General features: G+C 36.9%; 3 protein-coding genes across 3 annotated transcripts; 1 reads left to right on the top strand and 2 right to left on the bottom strand.

The window, feature by feature from the left end:
* Positions 1 to 1,699: 1,699 nt before the first annotated feature.
* LOC113519905 (hippocampus abundant transcript 1 protein) lies at positions 1,700 to 3,586 on the bottom strand. Its single transcript, XM_026905129.3, has one exon. The coding sequence runs from the start codon at positions 3,438 to 3,440 to the stop codon at positions 2,004 to 2,006; it is 1,437 nt and encodes a 478-aa protein (XP_026760930.1). The 5' UTR covers positions 3,441 to 3,586; the 3' UTR covers positions 1,700 to 2,003.
* A 441-nt stretch (positions 3,587 to 4,027) lies between these two features.
* Positions 4,028 to 6,471, top strand: LOC113519906 (AP-2 complex subunit sigma). The gene is made up of 4 exons (XM_026905131.3): positions 4,028 to 4,189; positions 4,269 to 4,418; positions 4,499 to 4,672; positions 5,375 to 6,471. The coding sequence occupies exons 1-4, from the start codon at positions 4,187 to 4,189 to the stop codon at positions 5,474 to 5,476; spliced, it is 429 nt and encodes a 142-aa protein (XP_026760932.1). The 5' UTR covers positions 4,028 to 4,186; the 3' UTR covers positions 5,477 to 6,471.
* Positions 6,472 to 7,732: 1,261 nt separating this feature from the next.
* On the bottom strand, positions 7,733 to 21,995 carry LOC113522205 (putative phospholipase B-like 2). Its single transcript, XM_052900570.1, has 13 exons — positions 21,621 to 21,995; positions 20,891 to 21,019; positions 19,561 to 19,675; positions 18,923 to 19,017; positions 17,735 to 17,893; positions 16,185 to 16,305; positions 14,775 to 14,879; positions 14,138 to 14,244; positions 12,956 to 13,072; positions 11,180 to 11,339; positions 9,595 to 9,742; positions 8,421 to 8,565; positions 7,733 to 7,995 (listed from the first exon to the last, which is right to left on the bottom strand). The coding sequence occupies exons 1-13, from the start codon at positions 21,803 to 21,805 to the stop codon at positions 7,899 to 7,901; spliced, it is 1,683 nt and encodes a 560-aa protein (XP_052756530.1). The 5' UTR covers positions 21,806 to 21,995; the 3' UTR covers positions 7,733 to 7,898.
* Between the last annotated feature and the right edge of the window lie 325 nt (positions 21,996 to 22,320).

Raw genomic sequence — 22,320 nt, forward strand, 5'->3', positions numbered from 1 at the left:
TCACGCTATATATATATATATATATATATATATATATATATATATATATATATATATATATATATATATATATATATATATATATATATATATATATATAATATATATAAAAAGATTTGTTCGAATGCGCTAAGCTCTGAAACTACCAATAGGATTTGATAAACTCTTTTTGAATTTCATAGCTCATTTTTTCAGCAAGATTCTAAGCTATTCGACATCACAATACGGCCACGGACGAAGCCGCAGGATAAAGACTGTAGAATAGATGTTTCGTGAATCGGAAATGTCAACATTTTGCGACCTATTTATGGATAAAAAATATACCATAGTAGAACACTCCTTTAAAAGGATACCAAAAATTTAACCCCTTATTCATAAAAACTAAAAGCTTATACATATCTATTTTAACCATTACACTGTCTTTACACTTTCAAATTTGGAATTGAATTGAAAAAAAGGAATAAAACAGTTCAATAGCTAAAACAGGTTTATGAGATGTTTAACATTTATATGAATAATTGGGTTAAATTCCAACCCCTTATTAGCATCTCTAGCTGGACTCGGTGTCCGTGACACATTCGGTGATGTCACCACTAGAGCCAAAAAGTTTCTAATACCGATATTTTTTAGCAAACGACATTGCAAATACTGCTGATCGTTATTTCAAGGTCAATACGGCATTAGCTACGGCACAGCAATGTACCTATTTATTTTACGTAGATCTATTTGGCGTTTTTCCTACGAACAGTCCACGGATAGACCGTGCTGGAGAAGTCTAGTCTTCGGAAACGGCCAGTATGTACGAGTTATGAATATGGATGAAAGAAGAATAAATGTCTCTAGCTATAATGTACAAAAGTTTTATAACCTAACATAGCCACAAAAAATGCAAACCAACTGAAATTTTCTTTTAGTAGCAAAAAATGCTTTTACAAATTCCCACAAGATAGGGAAATAACACGAGTTCATTGGACGAGGGAGCTACCTATACCTAGGTATGGAACTTTAAAATTTAAAGAGTAGAGACATTTTGCTTTTTATTATTTTTACTCTAAGAAATATTTTAATGTTTCATTTTTATCAAAATAGTACTAAAAATACGTTCCTATCTAGAATGCCACACATTTATTGATTCTGCACTTATCGTTATCAGCACGCCTACCTTGGGTGTGGGTACTACAGGCATTAGTCTTTGTACCCTTTTATAATACTAGTAACCTTGCCAAGGGCCCAAAAATTTATAGGGCACTAGCAGTCATAAGAATTTATTGAATCATCACAAATTATAGAAATAATTGTGATAAATTTTTATGAAAATATTTAAAACTGTTATTGGTTCGAACACATCTGTTTCTGAAGAAAGGTAACTCAAAAACAAAGTGTGTAATAATGATATCAACTGTATTAATATATTAACGTTTATAGTATTCAGCAGCTTATGCAATCTATGTATTCATATTGATAATTAGATATTTATCACTATTCAATTATTTAATTTATGGACAAGATTTAAGGATTTCAAGAAGGTGATTAGAATGTGAAATTGCACTATTTCACTAAGTAATTACTTAGTATTTATGTATTAATTACTTAGTAGGTAATTTCATAGTAATAATGATTTACTGAATGCACGAAACATGTGTGTAGAGCAACTAGACAATTGTGTGATGTTCAGCTCGCAGTATTAAACAAAGAGGAATTGTACACAGATCTGAATGATTTTTATTTTGACAAAATATGTACACATCCTCACAGGTGACTCCAAAGTACTATAAAAATAGTTATCAAGCTTACTTAGCTTAAGAAACATGGATATTGATGAAGCATAACTTTACATGTAAAACACGGGAATGTAGTCGGTGTAACTGAGCATAAACGGTAGGAATCACTTCACTCACTGGAGTCAGAGCTTTGGTACCTTGTAAATGCGTTCACCGCAATGCTGCGGTGCAGCACAGCACTGAGAATCACACGCTGGCCGCCCGGCCGGCCTTCGCCGCTAGCTAGAGGGCGGCTGACTCGGGCGCCATCAAAGGCGCAAGCGGGCCCGCCACGCGCCGGCCGTGCTCCACCTCGAACCGAAGGTCCACCGGTGACGGCCGCCTGTTGCCGCCCACCGTGCCATCCTCGGGCAGGAACGCCGCCACTAACAGAGCGCATATTACTAGCAAAGCGCCTAGTACGAATGGTGGTCCCGGCACAATCCGCTCATTCTCTTGGCCTGGTCGCTGATGTTCCTCATTCAAATCTACATGGAATAAGTAAAATATGACCCCGAACATGGCGGGACCCAGGCCGTTACACAGTCCTCTGACTCCTGTCACCATACCCTGTACCACTCCCTGACGGTCGGCACGACTGTTCACTGACACATAAGCACTGATGGCAGGGTATGTGAGCGAGCCGAGCGCCGCCAGGACGCCCGCCGCCCACATCATCCATGTACGGCTTCCGAAACCGTACCACATTAGTTGCAACATCTCAAACAGTAGTCCCACCATTATAGTGTGTTTAGCTCCGAGTGATCTCATCAAAAATCCAAGTACCACTTGCACACCGATACTGAGCACTCCTACAATTGCAATGAATATCGCCACTTGCACTACACCAAAGCCCATCACAAGTTTCAGATACACAAATATGCATGAATACTGTCCGGCCTCTGGTAAGTATGATAAAAACACAGCCACACACAACATTAGCACTGTACGCTCTGCACCAACTTTCCTGAGGGCGGCGAATGGATCTGCTTGTTCCCAACTAATAGCAGGACCCCAGCCGCTAGGCCTTACTTTCTCTGGTAAACTCTCTGGGACGGCTACCATTATGAAGAATACGTCGAGAACGGCCACAGCTGTAGCGGCGGCTACGACCAGAGCTTCACCATAGAGATCCATTAGGTACGCGCCGAGGGCCGGCGATATGACCATACTGGCTGCAAACGTGGCCGACACGAGACCGTACGCGCGCGACCTCTCAGCCTCCGTCGTCACGTCGGCCACGTACGCGAACACAATCGAAAACGTCACCGCGAAGACACCACTGATGCTGATCATAGCGAAAAACCACCATGTGTTGATTGTCATTAGAGGTATCGGCGCACATGTGAAGAATACAGTCACCAGCAGGAAGAATTTGCGGCCCCACACGTCGGAGAGTGCGCCGATTAGAGGTGCGGACAGAAACGACAGGATGCCCTTGATTCCCATGATTAATCCGTTCATTAGGAAGGTATGATCCGGGAAGGTCGCATTCAGCACAGATATAATAGGCATCGTGAGCAGGCCCCACGCGAAGAATTCCAAGAAAATCACCACTAATGCGTGGAAGACCGAAGGATCGCCGATTCCCGACATTGTCATAATACTGTCTTTCATAACAGTTTTCCTGTTCCGTATCACCATTTCTACTTCAGTTGTTGTTGTCTTCGTGGGCGTCATTTACGATTTAATTTGGATTTCCCTACTAAACTACTTATAATAAGACATTATGGAAAGCTTAGTGCTACATGGAGAACTCAGTAAGTTGATGAAAACGAGCAAGTAGAAGCAACGTCAAAAAACCACTGAAAATTGAAAAACAACTCAATATTTCTGTTGCCATTTTATATGACAAAATATGTACAAATTTTTATTAATATAAAATATTGCGCATTTTCCTTCATGTAAACGGAAAAATTAAATTAATATTTGTAATTGTAAAACATACTAATGCTTTTTATTTAATGACAACAATATTTAAAACATTATTAAATTTTTTTGAACTTCGATTCATTTACAAAATGTTACATTACATTCTACCAATACATTTATTATTTTAAAATAGCAACATTGGAAGTAATATTTTTTTTTTCTCCATAGACACCTTTTGTTATATATTATGGCAAACAATACAAAGAACAGAATTAAGCAATTTTTTAAAAAGGCTTAAATATGTCTTTCCATAATCATAAAATTTAAGTCAATGAAAAAGATAATTCGGTTAAATGCCAAAAATAAATAATAGTTGAAAATTATGAATTCCGATGCAAAATATTGATAAGTATTCAATGAAAAACAGCAATGCAGTGTTGAACTGTCATTGATTTTTTTGACGTAGGCAGCGTATCTGTCAATTGTCAAAATAAAAAAGTTAAAGTAGGCGTCTACCAGTCTTATTAAAATAAACTCTTAATTATTTCGAAATAATGGTATAAATATACAACAGTTTTCATTAACACTAATAATTAATTAAGTACACAGCATGATATAGTTAATTATTAATTTCAGATTCGGTTCATTTTGATTCAAAACCGTGCGGGCAAAACTCGATTGGCAAAATGGTATATGAACTTCGATGATGACGAGAAACAGAAGCTCATAGAGGAAGTACACGCAGTGGTCACGGTTCGAGACGCAAAGCATACTAATTTTGTGGAAGTGAGTTTTCAATAACACCAGTGATTATGCATAAATTTCGGGTTACCCACTGATTTTTAATTAACTGCGATTTATTTCAGTTTCGAAATTTCAAAATTGTATACAGAAGATACGCGGGACTGTACTTTTGTATATGCGTGGACGTGAACGACAATAACTTATGCTATTTGGAGGCGATCCATAACTTTGTAGAAGTTTTAAATGAATACTTCCATAATGTATGTGAGTTGGACCTAGTCTTCAACTTCTATAAGGTGAATATTTTTCTAATAAGTATATTGGTATAATTCAACATATTCATGTATACATTTGTTGAAACTGCTCTTATTGATAATTGGACGCATATTATAGGTATACAGTGAGAGTATTAAAAAAATATTTTGCATAAAATGTTTATAAAATTCTCTGACACTTTCACGATAGCCATTTTTTTTATACAATTTCGAAAGGTATAATTGTTGACTGAGGGAAAGCATGAACCTTTACTTTCAAATTGAAAAATTTACCACCTCTTTATGGTACAGTCAATCCAACTGCCATTGGCATATTTAAGATTATATTTATTTAGGCCTCTTAAAAAAAATTTATACATACATGAGATGTTTTTGTGAAACCTGTAGTGAGCACCAGATAATTCTATGGTTGGTACGGCCCACCCAGCTAAAATTATTTGGTTAATTAGCAAATATTCGTATGAGTGTGAAACAATATATAGTGTTATTATGTGTTAAGTTAGGATTAATCTACTTATGTATCAAATTTAATTCAAACCCATTCAGCAGTTTATAAACTTCCACATTTAGAATATTAGTAAAAATAATAATGTGGTGATTATTACTTTATACATGTATGTTATTAATGTAATCTATCAATTTAGAACTGATGGGGCTTACAATCACTGACTTAGTCGAATTTGTGTATTTTATAGTTACTTATTTGTAATTTTTATATTGCAGGTGTACACAGTAGTGGACGAGATGTTCCTCGCTGGTGAGATCAGGGAAACCTCACAAACTAAAGTATTGAAGCAACTTCTCATGCTCAACTCTTTAGAGTAAATGTTCTCAGGTGACGCATTGTTTGTGGTTAAAAATTATAAATACAATGTTATAATTGTTACTTTATATAAAACAGTAAATTATAGCATTTACCGATTGTAATGCTCTCAAAATAATGAGGATGGTAGAGGAGTCCTCAATGTGTTGGTGTATGAATGAGATATCTTAAAGTATAGAGTTTAAGCTATATTAATAATATATAAAAATATTCAAATTGTATCATTAAGTTGTATGTAATGAGAGAGTAAATATAATGCAACAAAATATTGAGCTCCAAAAATCTTTCCACATGTAAATTTTAATATTTCCTTACTACTGGACAAGAATTATTAAGGTGTCCATATTTGTTGTCAGACATTGTGAAGGCAATAGATTATATAGGCTTGCAGCAACTTGATAAATGTATACCAGACCTTTTAAATATATACTTACAAACCTTTATTATTTTTGTCAAAAATTGAAATTTTCCCATTTTCTTAGATGCTTCTGTAACTTATATATTGTTAGAGTTTAAAATTTATCATCATGCATTATCGGCATATTTTTGCCCGTCAGAAACAAAACATCTTGACTGTTTTGATGTCTTTACAGGAATATGTTTAAGCTATTTCAAGAATTTTATTCTTGGCAGAAAGTTCCTTGTCTATGAAAATATTATTTTGAATTTAGCCATTTAACATTATAATCTATGATGTGAATTGTACGCATTATATTTTAACTTCAAGAATAATCAAGATTTTTACATGTATTTTTGTTGCTATATATATTCTACTCAAGCAATTTCGACAAAAATAAATGTAAACCAATCCCATTATTCTTACAATTCACTAAGCATTTGTATATAATACGTTTACGAAATATTACACGGCATAAGAATGCAATCAAACACATGTAATTGTAAAACACGGTTTATTTATCAAATATAAAATGTAAATCTAGTATAAATCTCTTAGATTGGCTACCTTACCGATTTGAATATATTACTCAAATTATAACCGTATTTTTGTCTACCTTCAGTAATATTCAGTAGTAGTCTAGTAATATTTAAAAATGATAGCAATCTATAATTTTTAAATATTACTTGAAATATATATAAAAGACTAGGTGTAAATTTATTATATATTTTATACCACAGTCTTCTAAACTTTATTGAGATTATCTACTTGTAAATCGACTTCAAAAACAAATTTCTCTTTTTTTTCTATCTGCAATCAGCTATTTTTAGTTATAACCGGATCTGGTGTATATAAATCATGGACATTAGGAGATGGAGCACATCAAATAAATTATTTGAGATGGCATTTCAATTTCACTTTCAAATTTGATTGGGAAATTTTAAATCAGCTATGATACTTTTATGGACAATACAAAAAATGGAATGTTTTGTTCTATCTATCACAGTTTCATACAGATATAGACATAATTTTTATTAAAATTCCACTCGCCTGGTTCTCAAGCCAGGAAATCAGGGTACCCCCGTGTTATGGTGGAAGCAACCCAGAACACCTAGTCCTAAACTAATTCAGAACAAGCCCTGAATTGAACCCGGGATCTCAATTGCGCAAAGTAATGTGTTCACCACTGCAGAAGTTGTCAAAAAATAGTAATATAAGCATATTTTTTTTTATACTACAATAAATTTGGTACCACAGTCGTATAGAATAGACGGTGACGGCCTTGAAACTCGTGTTATGCCTGTTACGTCAATAGTTGCACTGATTATTCACGCTTCAGTATATCTTTTAAAACTTACCACAATACTGGAAAATATAAATAGAATATGTTTTTGTTTCTTGATTAATGAGTCAACCAATATGTAATGATAACAGTCAATATTGCATACTACTCGAATGAAACGATATTAATAATATAAAAGTTTTGGACTTCTATTAGGAGTAAAGCAGGGGTCGTAGACTCCTAGAGGACCTGCTTTACCCCTTATAATGCCTGGCCTCCCGAGCTATTACAGTTTTTTACCAATATCTCCTTCGCAGCAACAGTATCCTTTCCTTTTTCCCTATAAATCCTTCATTTTTCCACTTTCTTTATTCTTTCCCAACGTTCCGCTCATTTCTCTTTAAAGCTTTCCTCCATACCATAGATGGCAGATAGTATCAACAGATGCATTCCCGAGGAAGGTTTTATATCAGACAGGTGACCGGTCATAAAACCAAAAGCCTAACCAAGCCAAACAGTAATAAATAAAATAATATTACACCAACCCCAAATAATGGAAATAAGGACAGGACGATGATGATGACTTTAGATTTCTATTACTATTTATTTTATGGGAATTGAACCACAGAAATATACAAAAAATATCACCATGAAATACTTGATATGTATAACACATATAACATAATTATCCTTCACTGGGTACATGTCACTCAGCTAAGTAGGTCGAGATAAAGCTCAGATCCAGCTACGCCCACTCCCAGCGGTGGAGCTCAGGCGGGAACATCCACAGGTCGGGGTGGCCTATGTGCGTTATGTGCGGGCCCATGTCGAACTCGCTCCATCTGGATGCAATAAATATAAAATACTTGAATTACACGTACACAGTACGTCTCCATAAGAAATAGATAATTTATTTACACTACATCAGCACACAAATAACGGCATAAACATTCCAAAAATAAAGAAAAAAAAAACATAAAAAGTGACATAGATTATTTCTTTTTTTTTCTTCATGTGTGCTCCAGATTGGCACTCCTGATCACTGACGATAGGAACGACATACTGTTTTTTTTTTTTAATCTTTTCAAATTTTTAAATTCTATCATGACATAAAAGTATAGATAGGTCGTCATGTATTTAATATGTACAAAGTGCTTTAAAGAAATTTTATCAGTCGATCTCAAGTCCAAATAGTAACGACGATGACGCAGGGGGAATCAATAAAAAATAGCTAATTTTAAATGAGTACAGTGAGTAGTATACTGACGCGAAGGGCGGCACGCCCCTGGAGATGTCGTGCGTGGGGCTGGCGACGGCGACGAACTGGTGCGCGGTCCGCAGCTGCGCGCTCGTCACCTTGGCGTCGGTGGCGCCGTGGCTGCGGTGGCCCAGCGTGCTGAACGGGTACGTGCCTGCCGCCGGGGGACAACGGTTATACTGTTATAGCCTCATGTATTATTGAAGAAAATCATAAGAATAATGTAGGAATAATAATAATAACATAATAACCTAATAAATACTGTATCACCCATGATATCCTTCATGTATTGCTATTCCTGAGGACTAAGGTGTTATTCCTCTGTACCCTGTAATTTCACTGCCATATCCCACCATTCAAACGAAACACAATCATGCAAACATAACTGCTTCATAGTAGAAACACGAATGGGACAGAGGTGCCCAAGCAAACGACTTTTGTACAAAATCTCTGGTTGTCTGACCTCTGAGTGTGGCGCTAACTACCAGAGGGAGATTGTACAAAAGTCGATTGCTTGGGTATCTCTGTCCCATTCGTGTTTCAACCGTAAAGCAGTTGTTTGCATGGCTGAGTTTCGGTTTAAAGGGTGGGATATGGCGTGAATTTACTGGGTACAGAGGAATAACACCTGAGTCCTCAGGAATGACAACGCATGGGGGGTATCATGGGCGTAACAGTACACTCTGTTATGTCCATGATACTGCTCATGTCTATAGGCGACAGTTACCACTTTCCATCAGGTGGGCCGTCAGCTTGTTTGCCATTCTAAGTTGTATATATAAAAAAAAACTAGTAATAACATGAGATAGGTGAAAATCATTGTTGATGGGGGAAAGGGATTTTTAGTAATGAAGTCTAATAGCCCCATTGTTAGCAATATAACCCTCTCAGGTCGACCTCCACGCGGTTCCGCCTGGAAACCATCATGGTTAATTCTTGTCGAATTCATCATGGTGGGTCAAATGACCTGCATTCATTCTCACCTATCATCTTCCACTGGTGCCTCGTCGGTGTATACCGATAGCGCAAACAGGGATACCATTCCGTTTTCATCCATTAAACAAAAATAGCCTCATTGCTAGCAATATACCTTTTTAGGTCGACCTCCACGCGGTTCCCCCTGGAAAACATCATAGCGCGAACGGGGTTACCATTTCATTTTCATCCATTAAAAAAAAATCACCGTTGGCGGGATTGAGATCGTTCCTGGCGGCGATGGCGTTGCAGGCGCTGTACGGCGGGCGGCAGGCGGCGCACCGCGACAGCGGGTCGTGCTTGTAGTCGTTGTAGCGCATCGTCGCGTACATGCCGCGCAGGTCGCGGATCGACGCCTAGTAAATGATAAAAAAAAAAATATAAAAATAAACTTTTTGAATTTTGGTCTTAAAGATGTCGAATATCGATCTCATTACTTCAAAATAAGTATCAATTACTGTTTTAAAACATGAATACATTCAAGTAAATATATGTAAAGTTTTACTTTAAATATATTTATATTTCAGTAAAAAAGTATAAAAAAACATTTAAACTGTATAAGAGCTGCTCTTTTACTCTGCTACTTGATAAGAAAAAAAAAACTGTGCAAGTTTGTAAAGATGTTTCCATATTCAAATGTTTGTAGTTTAAATATGCTTCGACTAAATAGATTTGTTTGTAATTTTTTTTTATATAACATAGAATGTCAAACAAGCTGACGGCCCACCTGATGGAAAGTGGTAACCGTCGCCTATAGACATGAGCAGTACCATGGACATAACAGAGTATACTGTTTCGCCCATGATACCCCCCCCCCCCCCCCATGCATTGCCATTCCTGAGGACTCAGGTGTTATTCCTCTGTACCCAGTAAATTCACGCTATATCCCACCCTTCAAACCGAAACATAGCCGTGCAAACACAACTGCTTCACAGTAGAAACACGAATGGGACAGAGGTATTTGGAATACAAACATATAGCCTGCGTCAATACAGGGTACATATCATTCTAATTAACACGGACAAAGTCACATACATATATGTCACACCTGTCTCCTATCGCAGTAGGATCTAGCATAGTATTTAAGATCATTTACTTTACATTCAATTGATATTGATATTCACAACGATAGTCACTCTGTATACATACATACATACATATCTGTCACGCGTGTCTCCCATTAGGGTAGGCAGAAACAATGGAACGCCAAATGCTTCGATTCAAACAAACCTCTTTCGCTTCTTCCACATTCATCAATCTTTTCATACACGCTCTTTTCGCTCTGTATTCATGGGTAAATTAAAATGATGATGTACCTCGCCATTGCATTATATTTATTTATAATTTATAATAATTTATATACAATTTATATTATGTTATTATTCATATTGTTAATATTTTTACTTATTTAATGACATTTAATAATTTAATTCTATTTTAATGTTTATCAAACACAAGGCACGCTGTGGTCGCCTATAAATGTAAGAACAGTTAGATCTAATCTACCAGTGTATTGTATTGAAATGTTTAGCTGTATCTTATGTTGGTAATCCTATAAATAAATAAATAAATATACTGCAATGAAAATAATCAAAAAAAATATTTTTCTTTTTTTTGTTAGGGGATTCAAAATGCATACTTAAAATTTCTAAATTTATCTACTTGTTTTACTTGTCTATGGTAACCCCGCCTGCGCGGGGTTACCATAGATAGACATACCATTTTCACCCATCAAAAAAAAAAACACGTTCATAGTGGTAGGTTGGTATAGTGTACAAATGAAATCTTGTCACCTGCTTCTGCTTGATGATCTTGGCCCTGGGGTTGGTGTGGTAGCCGAACCAGTCGCCGTGCGTCCGCACGCGCTCGTTGCCGCCGCTCATGTTGAATACGGCCGGGAAGTACGGGATATTGTACGACGGGAAGTACGTCGTGCTCACCAGCTGCTCAGTCCTGCAGGTAGACACGCTTTACTTCATTAACTGCTACTAATTATATTTACACGATGTCTGCATATGGAAGATTTAAAAAAAAAAATATAACTTTGCCGGCTCTTAAGACTTACTGGGTACAGAGGAATAACACCTGAGTCCTCAGGAATGGCAACGCATGGGGGGTATCATGGGCGAAACAATATACTCTGTTATGTCCATGGTACTGCTCATGTCTATAGGCGACGGTTACCACTTTCCATCAGGTGGGCCGTCAGCTTATTTGCCATTCTAAGTTGTATAAAAAAAAAACCAACAGAATCTTAAATAAATTATTAAGAAAGAGTCTGGCTGAATACTAGTTCCGTACAGCTGTACACATTTCACTGGGAAATTCGTAGCGTAAGCTGAGCCAGTTCTTTTTACCTAAATAGATAGATAAAGTCTTTATTACAAACAACAATAATAATAGTTCAAAAAAAAACAATAATAAAAAAGAAAAAAAAAAACAATTCATTTTGCTGGTTGCCGCCTCAGCTGTTGCTATATATGCACACCTCCAACGAGATGTACTTTTACTTTTTTTTTATACAACTTAGAATATCAAACAAGCTGACGGTCCACCTGATTGAAAGTGGTAACCGTCGTTTATAGACATGAGCAGTACCATGGACATAACAGAGTATACTGTTTCGCCCATGATACCCCTATGCGTTGCCATTCCTGAGGACTCAGGTGTTATTCCTCTGTACCCAGTAAATTCACTGCCATATCGCACCCTTCAAACCGAAACACAGCCATGCAAACACAACTGCTTCACGGTTGAAACACGAATGGGACAGAGGTACCCAAGCAAACGACTTTTGTACAAAGTCTCCCTCTGGTAAGAATGTGCCGACAATATAATGATCTTATGCTCAGCCACAAATTCATTGATATATTCGACATGAAGCTGTCATCATTCAGGGGGTGCGTGAGCCGTTTGGCATGAACTTGTACTACTTACTAGTATTTAGTGATGTAGTTCATGTTTAGGATGGCTGGGCTGTTTTTCTGTGTGGTGATAGTTTTATGAATGAATGCATGAATGAGTATACTTTATTTGCATTATACAATATAGGAAATAAGCAAGGCAGTTTACAAACACAACGATACAATTGTATAAGTACAGTGAGACGGTCTTATTGCTGAGAGCAATCTTTTCAAGACAAACTTAGGGTAATGGACTAATTGTTGTACAAGTATGTATGATAGTGCTGTATAATTAAAAAAGCATCTTTTGCAAATTAAAAATATACGAAAATTTAAGGTATAAAAGTTGTGGTATAGATTAACGAAAGATAGAGAAAAGTGGAAGGATCTTGAGGAGGCCTACGTCAAAGGACAAGCTGGAAAAGTCGATTAGAATTGTAGTGTTAAATGTTTGTAAAATGTAATACTTTCAGCAATAAAGGCTTATTATTATTGTTATTAAAATATGGTACAAAAGGCACACAGCCATGCAAACACAACTGCTTTACGGTTGAAACACGAATAGGACAGAGGTACCCAAGCAAACGACTTTTGTACAAAGTCTCCCTCTGTCTTCTGAAATTCACATGTACGAAGTAGAAGTAAAGGGCGAAGGGGATAACTCACAGGTCGGCCGCCTCCGTATACCCGGGCAGCTGCTCGATTATCCACAGCAGGCCGGGCTGCACGGAGCCCTTCGTGTTTGCCGTGCTCGCCTTGAACTTGTTGTAGTCCACTATGTACCTATAAACCACACAGGCAAGGGGGGGAAGAGATTGTCACTAATGGGGATTTATTTATTATTAGCGCCCCGTCCCGGCGTCGCACGAGTGGACGTTTTTACATTTTAAAAAGTGGCCATTAAGGTTATCCCACCCCAGAATGCGAGCATAACTTTGCAAAGAATTTTTTTATACAACTTAGAATGGCAAACAAGCTGACAGCCCACCTGATGGAAAGTGGTAACCGTCGCCTATAGGCATGAGCAGTACCATGGACATAACAGAGTATACTGTTTCGCCCATGATACCCCCCATGCGTTGCCATTCCTGAGGACTCAGGTGTTATTCCTCTGTACCCAGTAAATTCACGCCATATCCCACCCTTCAAACTGAAACACAGCCATGCAAACACAACTGCTTTACAATTGAAACACGAATGGAACAGAGGTACCCAAGCAAACGACTTGGGTATGTTTAAAATTACATATATGCTTTTTTTAAGGAACTATAACCTCCTCCCACTGGATTATTTTTTAAATACGCTGTTGAGCAGGCCTTATGTGTTACTGACACTGTTGGCAACACTGTAATTATTTTTTTATACGTCTAACATATGGCAACTCCGTTTCTTTCTCCTCTAATAATGCAATCGGTAACATCAACATACCGCTGCCGTTCAACCTGTTATATTTCCTTTTATTTATTTATTTAAATTGTAATACATAGGTAACAATAGATGGTAAAACAAGATAAATCCTCTATGATCAACTCCATATATCGAGGTATACAAGTTTGCAATTATATAAGAAAAAACAAATTATATTAAAAAAAAAATCAACAATGTCACATTTATATTAAAAAAATAAAATATTATGGAAATTTATTACATTTATCTTCAAGGAAATCGTCAATATAATTAATTGATGTATAATTAATGTAAAAACAACAATTAAAATAAATTAACCACTGTAAAGGAAGTTTCACTTCAGCAAGTACTCATGTACCATCCAGGCAGGGGACAACAAGCCCAGCAAGACACGTCCCGCACAGGCACTTTGGTTGTGTTCCAATTGCTATAAGTACTGACCACTGGTTGTTGTAGGTGCCGCTGTTGTGTCTCCGAAATATCTCGACCCACTCTTTGCCATTACGCGCCAAGCGGTTCGCCACCATCGCTCTCGCGTACTCCAGGATCTGATCATGAGTAGAAGTGGCATTATTATCAGGCTAAGATTATGTTACTAACAAATTTTTATTTATAAAAATTTTTATTTATAATTTTTTTTACTTCCATATCAGTAAAATAGACATTTTATCGAAATCAATTCACTAGTTTAATTTTAAAACCAGCATAACTAGTTTTACTGCCACAACACACAGTGTTTTTGTTTGTAGAACAAATTCTTGAATTACTATGCATTAACCCTTTTAGTGCCATTTATTTTTACTTATATCTACTTAAAAACGCCAAAGAAATCTCTATCGTGTTGATGTCATTTACCCTTGTCTCTAAAAAAAACTGTATCTCCTCCAAAAATTATCCAATTTTATTATATTTTTTTTTACAGCAAGCTAAACAGCGACTGATTTCACGAGCGCTATGACGCTCGTGGCGCTTTTAGTTGCAATGCGCACGAGCGCGATGCCGCTCGTCGGCACTCAAACGTCAACATCGAAGTGTGGCAATTTCTTTATATAAACATTGCATCAGCGTCTGGACGCACCTGGCCGACTGGCTGGACGAGTTTAAACAGTGTCCGATTGCTGTTGCCGATGGTCGTCTCGGCGGCCACCAGGCCCGATGATATTATGTAGAAATCGTCTGTGGACTGTCAACAAAGTGCGCCATTAGGTTAGCAGTAGGGTACGGTACAGAAATTACAGGATATGGGGAAATGGATTGCTAATAATGGGCTCTAATGTAGTATAGTATTATGTCTAATGCACGTGTTAGTAAAGAAGTTCTTTACTAACAATATACCCTATCAGGTCGACCTCCACACAGTTCCTCCTGGTAACCATCGTGATTAATCCTTATGGAATTCGTCACGATGGACTAACTGACCTGCCTTATCATTCTCACCTATCACCAGACGGAGACTTTGTACAAAAGTCGATTGCTTGGGTACCTCTGTCCCATTCGTGTTTCTACCGTGAAGCAGCTGTGTTTGCATGGCTGTGTTTCGGTTTGAAGGGTGGGATATGGCGTGAATTTACAGGGTACAGAGGAATAACATCTGAGTCCTCAGGAATGGCAACGCATGGGGTATCATGGGCGAAACAGTATGCTCTGTTATGTCCATGATACTGCTCATGTCTATAGGCGACGGTTACCACTTCAGTTCATCAGGTGCACCGTCAGCTTGTCTGCCATTCTAAGTGGTATAAGTAAATAAAATATTCACTGCTGCCCCAACAGTGTATACTAATAACGCAGATAGGGTTACCATTCTATTTTCACCTATAAAAAAAGTATACAGGGTATCGTTTCATCGGTTAACTGTCCACTGCTAAACATAAACTTTCCTCATAAGGGGAGTTTTGTCAGTAGTTGCTACATTTGGCAGGCAGATTGGCAAGCGCAGTTGGGTCTACAATTAAGTTCCCTTAGTCGCCTCTTATGACACCCACGGTCTCCCGTGGAAGCCTATCAACTCACATTAGTACCTTGCAGTAAACCAATAACGCAGGTGAAATTTCGATTCCATTATCATCCATAAAAAAAAATACCCGCCATAAACTAAAATTTCATCCCAACCATCTGGACGAGTGGCGGTCCTCCACCGTGCATTTTTTAAGGCACTTCCTCCCACGCACAACCACTCTTTGGAATCAACTTCCAGCAGCAGTATTTCCGAACCGATACGACAACATAACCTTCAAGAAAAGAGCATATTCCTTTTTAAAAGGCCGGCAGCACACCTGCAATGCCTTTAGTGTTGCGAGTGACCCTGGGCGGCGATAGTCACTTTACCATCAGGTGAGCCGCATGCTCGTTTGCCCCCTGTGTTGTAAAAAAAACCTAACTAACTAACAATATCCGAGTGATGTCTCCGGAGTAGTAAATATCTATGAGTCGTGATAAAAGTTAACCTTCAAACGATCGTATGCAAAGTGGCTAGCCAATATGATACCTGCACGAAGGCTGGGTACGACGATAGCGACATCTTGTATCCAGGGATCCGGCGCTGGCTGCGCGGCGACACGTGGTACCGGAGCACGTACATCTTCTGGAACCGCAGCATAGACTGGTAGCTGCACACATTTGTAGACATAACATTCTTCGTTTTCGGTAGAATACCATAGAGCATAAATAAAAAAAAAAACTTTAAAAATAACAAAATTTGTTGAGTTGCGGGTTCTTCTCAAACGAGAATATTCCGAACCCAGCAGAAGAGTTGTAAAAAATGACAATTGAAAAAAGATTATAAACAAGTCTATATAAATAAAGTTTTTTTTTTCTTTTCTAATAATCCTATTAATATAAGAAATGCGAAAGTTTCTAACGATATATGGATGGGGGGAAAGGGATTGTTAGTAATGGAGACTGAGAATCCCATACCAATATACCCAACCAGGTCGACCTCCTCGCGGTTCCCCCTGGAAACTGTCATGGTTAATTCCTGATGAATTCATCATGATGGGCTAACTGGCCTGTTTTCATTCTCATCTATCACCCTTCACTGGTGCTCCGCCAGCATATACCGTTAGCGCAGGCGGGGTTACCATATCATTTTCACCCATCAAAAAAACGATTGACGGATAGATAGATGTTTGTTGTTCTTTCGCATAAAAACTGCTGAACGGATTTGAATGTCATTTAGTACATGGAAAAGTTATATCCTAATTTAACATATAGGATGTGGGTTCAAAAGCCATAGAATTAAGTTAATTAAAGATAAGTAATCGAAAAATGACATATTTTAAAATATTTTAACAAAATTAGTGACTTTACCAGTACAAGTAAATTTACCAGAGAGAGAGAGAGAGATTTTACCAGAGGGAGACTTTGTACAAAAGTCGATTGCTTGGGTACCTCTGTCCCATTCGTGTTTCTACTGTAAAGCAGTTGTGTTTGCATGGCTGCGTTTCCGTTTGAAAAGTGGGATATGGCGTGAATTTACTGGGTACAGAGAAATAACACTTGAGACCTCAGAAATGGCAACGCATGGAGGTATCATGGGCGAAACATTATACTCTGTTATGTCCATGGTACTACTCATGTCTATAGGCGACGGTTACCACTTTCCATCAGGTGGGCCATTAGCTTGTTTGCCATTCTAAGTTGTATAAAAAAAAATTGCAAAGTAGAAAAAAGCGTTAACTGGAATACAGGTAAACCCTGTATATTCATAGTTAAAATTTAAATATGGTAACCGTTTAAATTAATTCTATTAGTTTTTACAGGTGAAAATGGAATTGTATTCCCGCCTGCGCTATCGGTATACAATGGCGAGGCACCAGTGAAAAATAGGTAAGGATGAAAGCAGGTGAGTTGACCCATCGTGACAAATTCCGCAAGATTTAACCACGATGGTATCCAAGAGAAACCACGTAGTGATTAATCTGATAGGATATATCACTAGCAATGGGACTTTTAGGGCCCATTACTAACAATCCATTTCCCCCTATTAATTCCTTAAAGAAACTAAATTCTATGCTATGGTCGTTGAATAAATCTGACCTGTTCCACGTGACGTGTGAAGTGTACAAATTGCTGAGATCGGGCAACAGCTTGACGAGGCCGGTGCAGTGCTCAGGGAACAGCATCCCATCCGGAGACACCTTCGACATCGACAGGGCGAATGCCAGCTCGTCCAAGTCACCCAGCATATTGATCCAGCTGAAACCATATAAGAACAAGCCATCGATAAAAGAAACTGGTGTATAACAGAAATGCACAGTTTACTCCAATAGTGATCTTTGATCCTTTTATAATGCCTCTTTTGGACCTATGTCTCATTTGGACTATCCAATGTCATTAAAGGGTGGTGGAGAAATTATTTTTTCAACCGACTTCTAAAAGAAGGAGGTTCTCGATTCAGTTGTATGTTTTATTATGTTTGTTACCTCATAACTACGTCAGTTGTAAACCAAAATCAGTCAATGTTAACCGTTCGTCAAAATAAGATCTTACAAAAATGAAATTAATCGTCCGGCAACGGTTATTAGTGGACTGTATGAAATTTAATACAATGATGGTAGTTAACATAAGAAACACAAGCGGATAATGAAAGTGGAGACCACTGACCTGAAGCTTTGTAGTTAGCAGGATTCGGTTCTGGCCTTAGGCTTCCCAGTACTTCTGGCTCGTTCGAACTTACCCTCAGATCCGGGTTACCTATCCACTGCCTTGAACCGACCAGCAGTGCAATGCCCTCCTCTCAATCAGCCTCTTGGTTATGTGTGATATGATTAAAAAAAGCGATACGAAAAGAAAAACGATATTCGCGGCGATATATACACGCGTGCGATGTTTTAAAACGAGAACGACGACAACGAACGTACGTTCTACCGACACATTCGATAGCAACCGACAAGACTTTTTTTTTGTGCGATAATGTTGCCAGGCGAAATTTATTTAAGTTACAATTCTTAACAGTTAAGTTGTTTAGTTATTAAATCAAATTAATTGATTTTTGCTACTTTTAAAGTCAGTTTTTTTTAAGACAATTGAATTATTTTCAATGTTAGTAAGGCGGTACCATCAAAACTTGTCTATAGTTGTCAGGTAGGCTATCTCTGGCACTAGGGAACTGGATGCAGTATAGAGATAGCATTTCCCTTCGATTGATTAAATTCATGGATTACAGTCGCTGTATGTGTTCAGGAAATTGTGGTCACACATCAAATAAAAAAAAAAAAAACTTACATAATATCCCTAATCGTGAGCAGCTCGTACGCGTTAGTGGTGGCCTCATTGTACCCTACAGCCAGTCCCTCCAACTGAATATAGTACAGTTTCATCTGTAAATAAAATATTAAATCTTTTTCAACTATTTCCAAAACGAGAAGGTTATCTATTCGTCTGTATTTGTTTTTTTTTTTTTGGAATTCCGTTACGCGATCTTGCTGTGAATTCTAAAACGATTTTGTTATAATTATTTCACGATCAACAGTGCACTTATAGGACATGACGATTTTTTAAGAACATACTAGAAGGAATAATACAGGGCAAAAGAGGAAAGGAAAGACCGAGGAATAATTGCATGGGACAGATAAAGGAAACACTAGGTGTCATGTCATATAGAGAAGTCAAAGTTATAGCCTGGGACAGGACTGGCTGGAAGAGAATGCATAAATTAGTTGCACAGACAAGAGGAAACTGTTAAAAGAAAAGAAGATGTGGACTCCACCGCACTAACCATACAATTTTATGAAAATATGTTCATTTATTTTACTGTGCATCAGACTTGATAACAACTAACATTAAGACTTTAACAGGATATTAACATGAAGTTCCCATGAGCGAAGCCGCTGCGATCAGTTAGTAAATATAGTAATATTTACCTGATACCAGTATGGATCATTGGGATTTTTCTGCACCATAGAGGAGATGTAGGCCTCATTTTTGTCCACAAAGTCTTCTATCAGCCCACATACATCAGTTTTATTGTAACAATAACTGTAAATAAAAATTTATTCAATGTACTTTGTGCAACAGTTGTTCGCATGTGTATCTCTCCCCTTCTACTAATCAGATATATACACAGTAATAGTAACGGCGACAATGAGTCTTTTTTTTATACAACTTAGAATGGCAAACAAGCTGACGGCCCACCTGATGGAAAGTGGTAACCATCGCCTATAGACATGAGCAGTACCATGGACATAATAGAGTATACTGTTTCGCCCATGATACCCCGCATGCGTTGCCATTCCTGAGAACTCAGATGTTATTCCTCTGTACCCTGTAAATTCACGCCATATCCCACCCTTCAAACCGAAACACAGACACGCAAACACAGTCATGCCTAATTATCGCAAGATCCAGAAACAATACCCCCTTACTACCTCCACTACTGTTATTATTATTATATCAGCCCTTAACGGTCCACTACTATATAGGCTTTCTTAGCACCTCTTAAGACATCCATGGGAAAGACAGGAATGGCCCATTCTAATCCGGAACCATGTAGCACCTCCACTATAAATATGGTAACACAGTCAACAATGAGTCATCTATATCCTGGGAACTGAATTGCCAAAACTAGGCTCTGAGGTACAATCTATGAATTTGCCTGAAGATGCATTGATAACTTGGTGAAATATATGTTGCAAAATGTGTATGTATGGAATAATGGATAAAGATAATAAGTAATATAATCTCTATATTAGATTAGTAGAAATAATTAATTAATTGATTAACTAGTGATATAGCTTTCTGCAAAATAACACCTAGTTCAGTATAACACCCAACTCAAGTTTCTGCTACCATACAGCTGTGTTTCAGTTTGATGGGTATGATATAAGAATGTAATTATTGGTTACAGAAGTATACTATCATAGTTCTCAGGAACGGTATTTCCATTATTATAATTTTTTGTAATTAGAAAATTTCCCCACTTTCTATAAATTACAAAAATAATTGATAAAATATTGGGACCATCTTTATGTTAAGATAGCGTTTACAAAAATGTATAAAACATTCTAAGAGCAATAGTATATTTATTAATTTTATTAACCTCTCACAGTAGATACACAATGCAAAATGCAATTTTAATTTTATATATACCACTATTAATTAAAAAATGGGCACACTCTGTCCTTCAAAATTTTATTCAAATCTCCTCACATATGTAAATATGCCACTGCAAGTAAAAAAGAATAGTACAAGTACCCCTTAAGCATGTTCTGCCAGTGCATCCATATAAGGTCCCTGGTGAGGAAGCCCTCGAGGTACCCGGCAGCGTATGCCTGTTTCTCATCACTGGAGTCTGCCGATGTGTGCAACTCCAAGTATGCCCAACTGTGTACAGAACAATATCAAGTTACATAAATGTAATATAAACATTTGTGTACCAATATAATATATAATAAACATATAATATGTTTTAACAGAACTCAATGAAAAGGTAACCAAGTTTCATTGATATTAGCACAAAATTACTGTCTATTATGCATTTACTATTAAATATAGTCTCTTTTCTTTTTAATATGTATAATTTAGCAGTAATTTAGTAGTAAAAATGTACAGGTACTAATAAACTAAAGGAAGAGCTCTTCTTTATTTTGTTAAAAACCTTAATGTTGTAATTTATAAAACTTATTGATTCAGATTGTTAAAAAAATATCATAAAACAAAGAGAAATTTCATAGGAAATTGTAAATATTTTGAAGAATAATGTATAAATATATATTCGGAATACCCATAAAGACTTACTCATCATATGACTAATATAACGGTCGCATGCAATAAAGGGAGGTAAATTTATTATTTAAACTTTACAAAAATTCTCATATCCCCTCTTAAGGAGAGGAGATGACAACTAACCCCCGGCAAAAGCATTATTATTACTATTATGCCAATTATTTTTGAACAAAGAAAAATAGCGGGAAATTATACATACCCAGTATTGTTTATTTCATTGCGATAAGTAGCCTTAGCTACGTGCAAATCCGGGATATCAGCATAGTAATCGGTCAAAGATACCTCCGCTTTGTTATTTACCCACGTAATAAAGCCATATTTACAATTACATCCAGTAAAAAATACAAAAAACAATAACATAAAATAATTAAAACGCTCCTTCATTGTAGCGCTAACAGTATGGCTAAAATACACGATATACTAATCACTGGTTAAATGAGGAATAAGTTATTTTATACAATCCTTTAATGAGATAATAAGGTCAGAGTTACAATTAAATAGAGTTACAAATAAACATTATATTGTATCTTATTTAGGTAGGTATTTAAATCTAAAAGACGATAAAGCATTGTTTTGACATTTCATTGACAGACTTGACATTTAATCAAGATTGCCAACATAGAATATATTATGTTGCCAATTCCTAAAAGTGTTTACCCACAAAGAAAATAAAGAACGGAACCGAAATACGAAAAGGTACTATTAAAATAAAATAATCAGCACCACTTTTAGACAAACATATTCTAGATACTACCACTTTTTCAAGTATGTGCATGTTTTGTTTTGTATGATATTTATATTATTGTTTATATCACTAACTTGAATCAGATTGTCATGCTAACTAATAAAAGCTACTACAGCAACAGATATGAAAGAGGGAGGGGGGGGGGGGGATTATA

This window comes from Galleria mellonella, unplaced genomic scaffold (assembly GCF_026898425.1).
Source record: "Galleria mellonella isolate WM207_F2 unplaced genomic scaffold, CSIRO_AGI_GalMel_v1 utg65, whole genome shotgun sequence".
NCBI classification, from domain to species: domain Eukaryota; kingdom Metazoa; phylum Arthropoda; class Insecta; order Lepidoptera; family Pyralidae; genus Galleria; species Galleria mellonella.

What these genes read in the sequence shown, in the direction of transcription:
- LOC113519905 (XM_026905129.3), bottom strand. Translation starts at nt 3,440, where the DNA reads ATGACGCCCACGAAGACAACAACAACTGAAGTAGAAATGGTGATACGG.
- LOC113519906 (XM_026905131.3), top strand. An exon ending in AGCATACTAATTTTGTGGAA is followed by an intron (nt 4,419 to 4,498) that starts GTGAGTTTTCAA and finishes GATTTATTTCAG; the next exon opens with TTTCGAAATTTCAAAATTGT. An exon ending in TAGTCTTCAACTTCTATAAG is followed by an intron (nt 4,673 to 5,374) that starts GTGAATATTTTT and finishes TTTATATTGCAG; the next exon opens with GTGTACACAGTAGTGGACGA.
- LOC113522205 (XM_052900570.1), bottom strand. Translation starts at nt 21,805, where the DNA reads ATGAAGGAGCGTTTTAATTATTTTATGTTATTGTTTTTTGTATTTTTT. An exon ending in ATGATCCATACTGGTATCAG is followed by an intron (nt 19,018 to 19,560) that starts GTAAATATTACT and finishes TTTTATTTACAG; the next exon opens with ATGAAACTGTACTATATTCA. An exon ending in AGGGGCGTGCCGCCCTTCGC is followed by an intron (nt 7,996 to 8,420) that starts GTCAGTATACTA and finishes TATTGCATCCAG; the next exon opens with ATGGAGCGAGTTCGACATGG.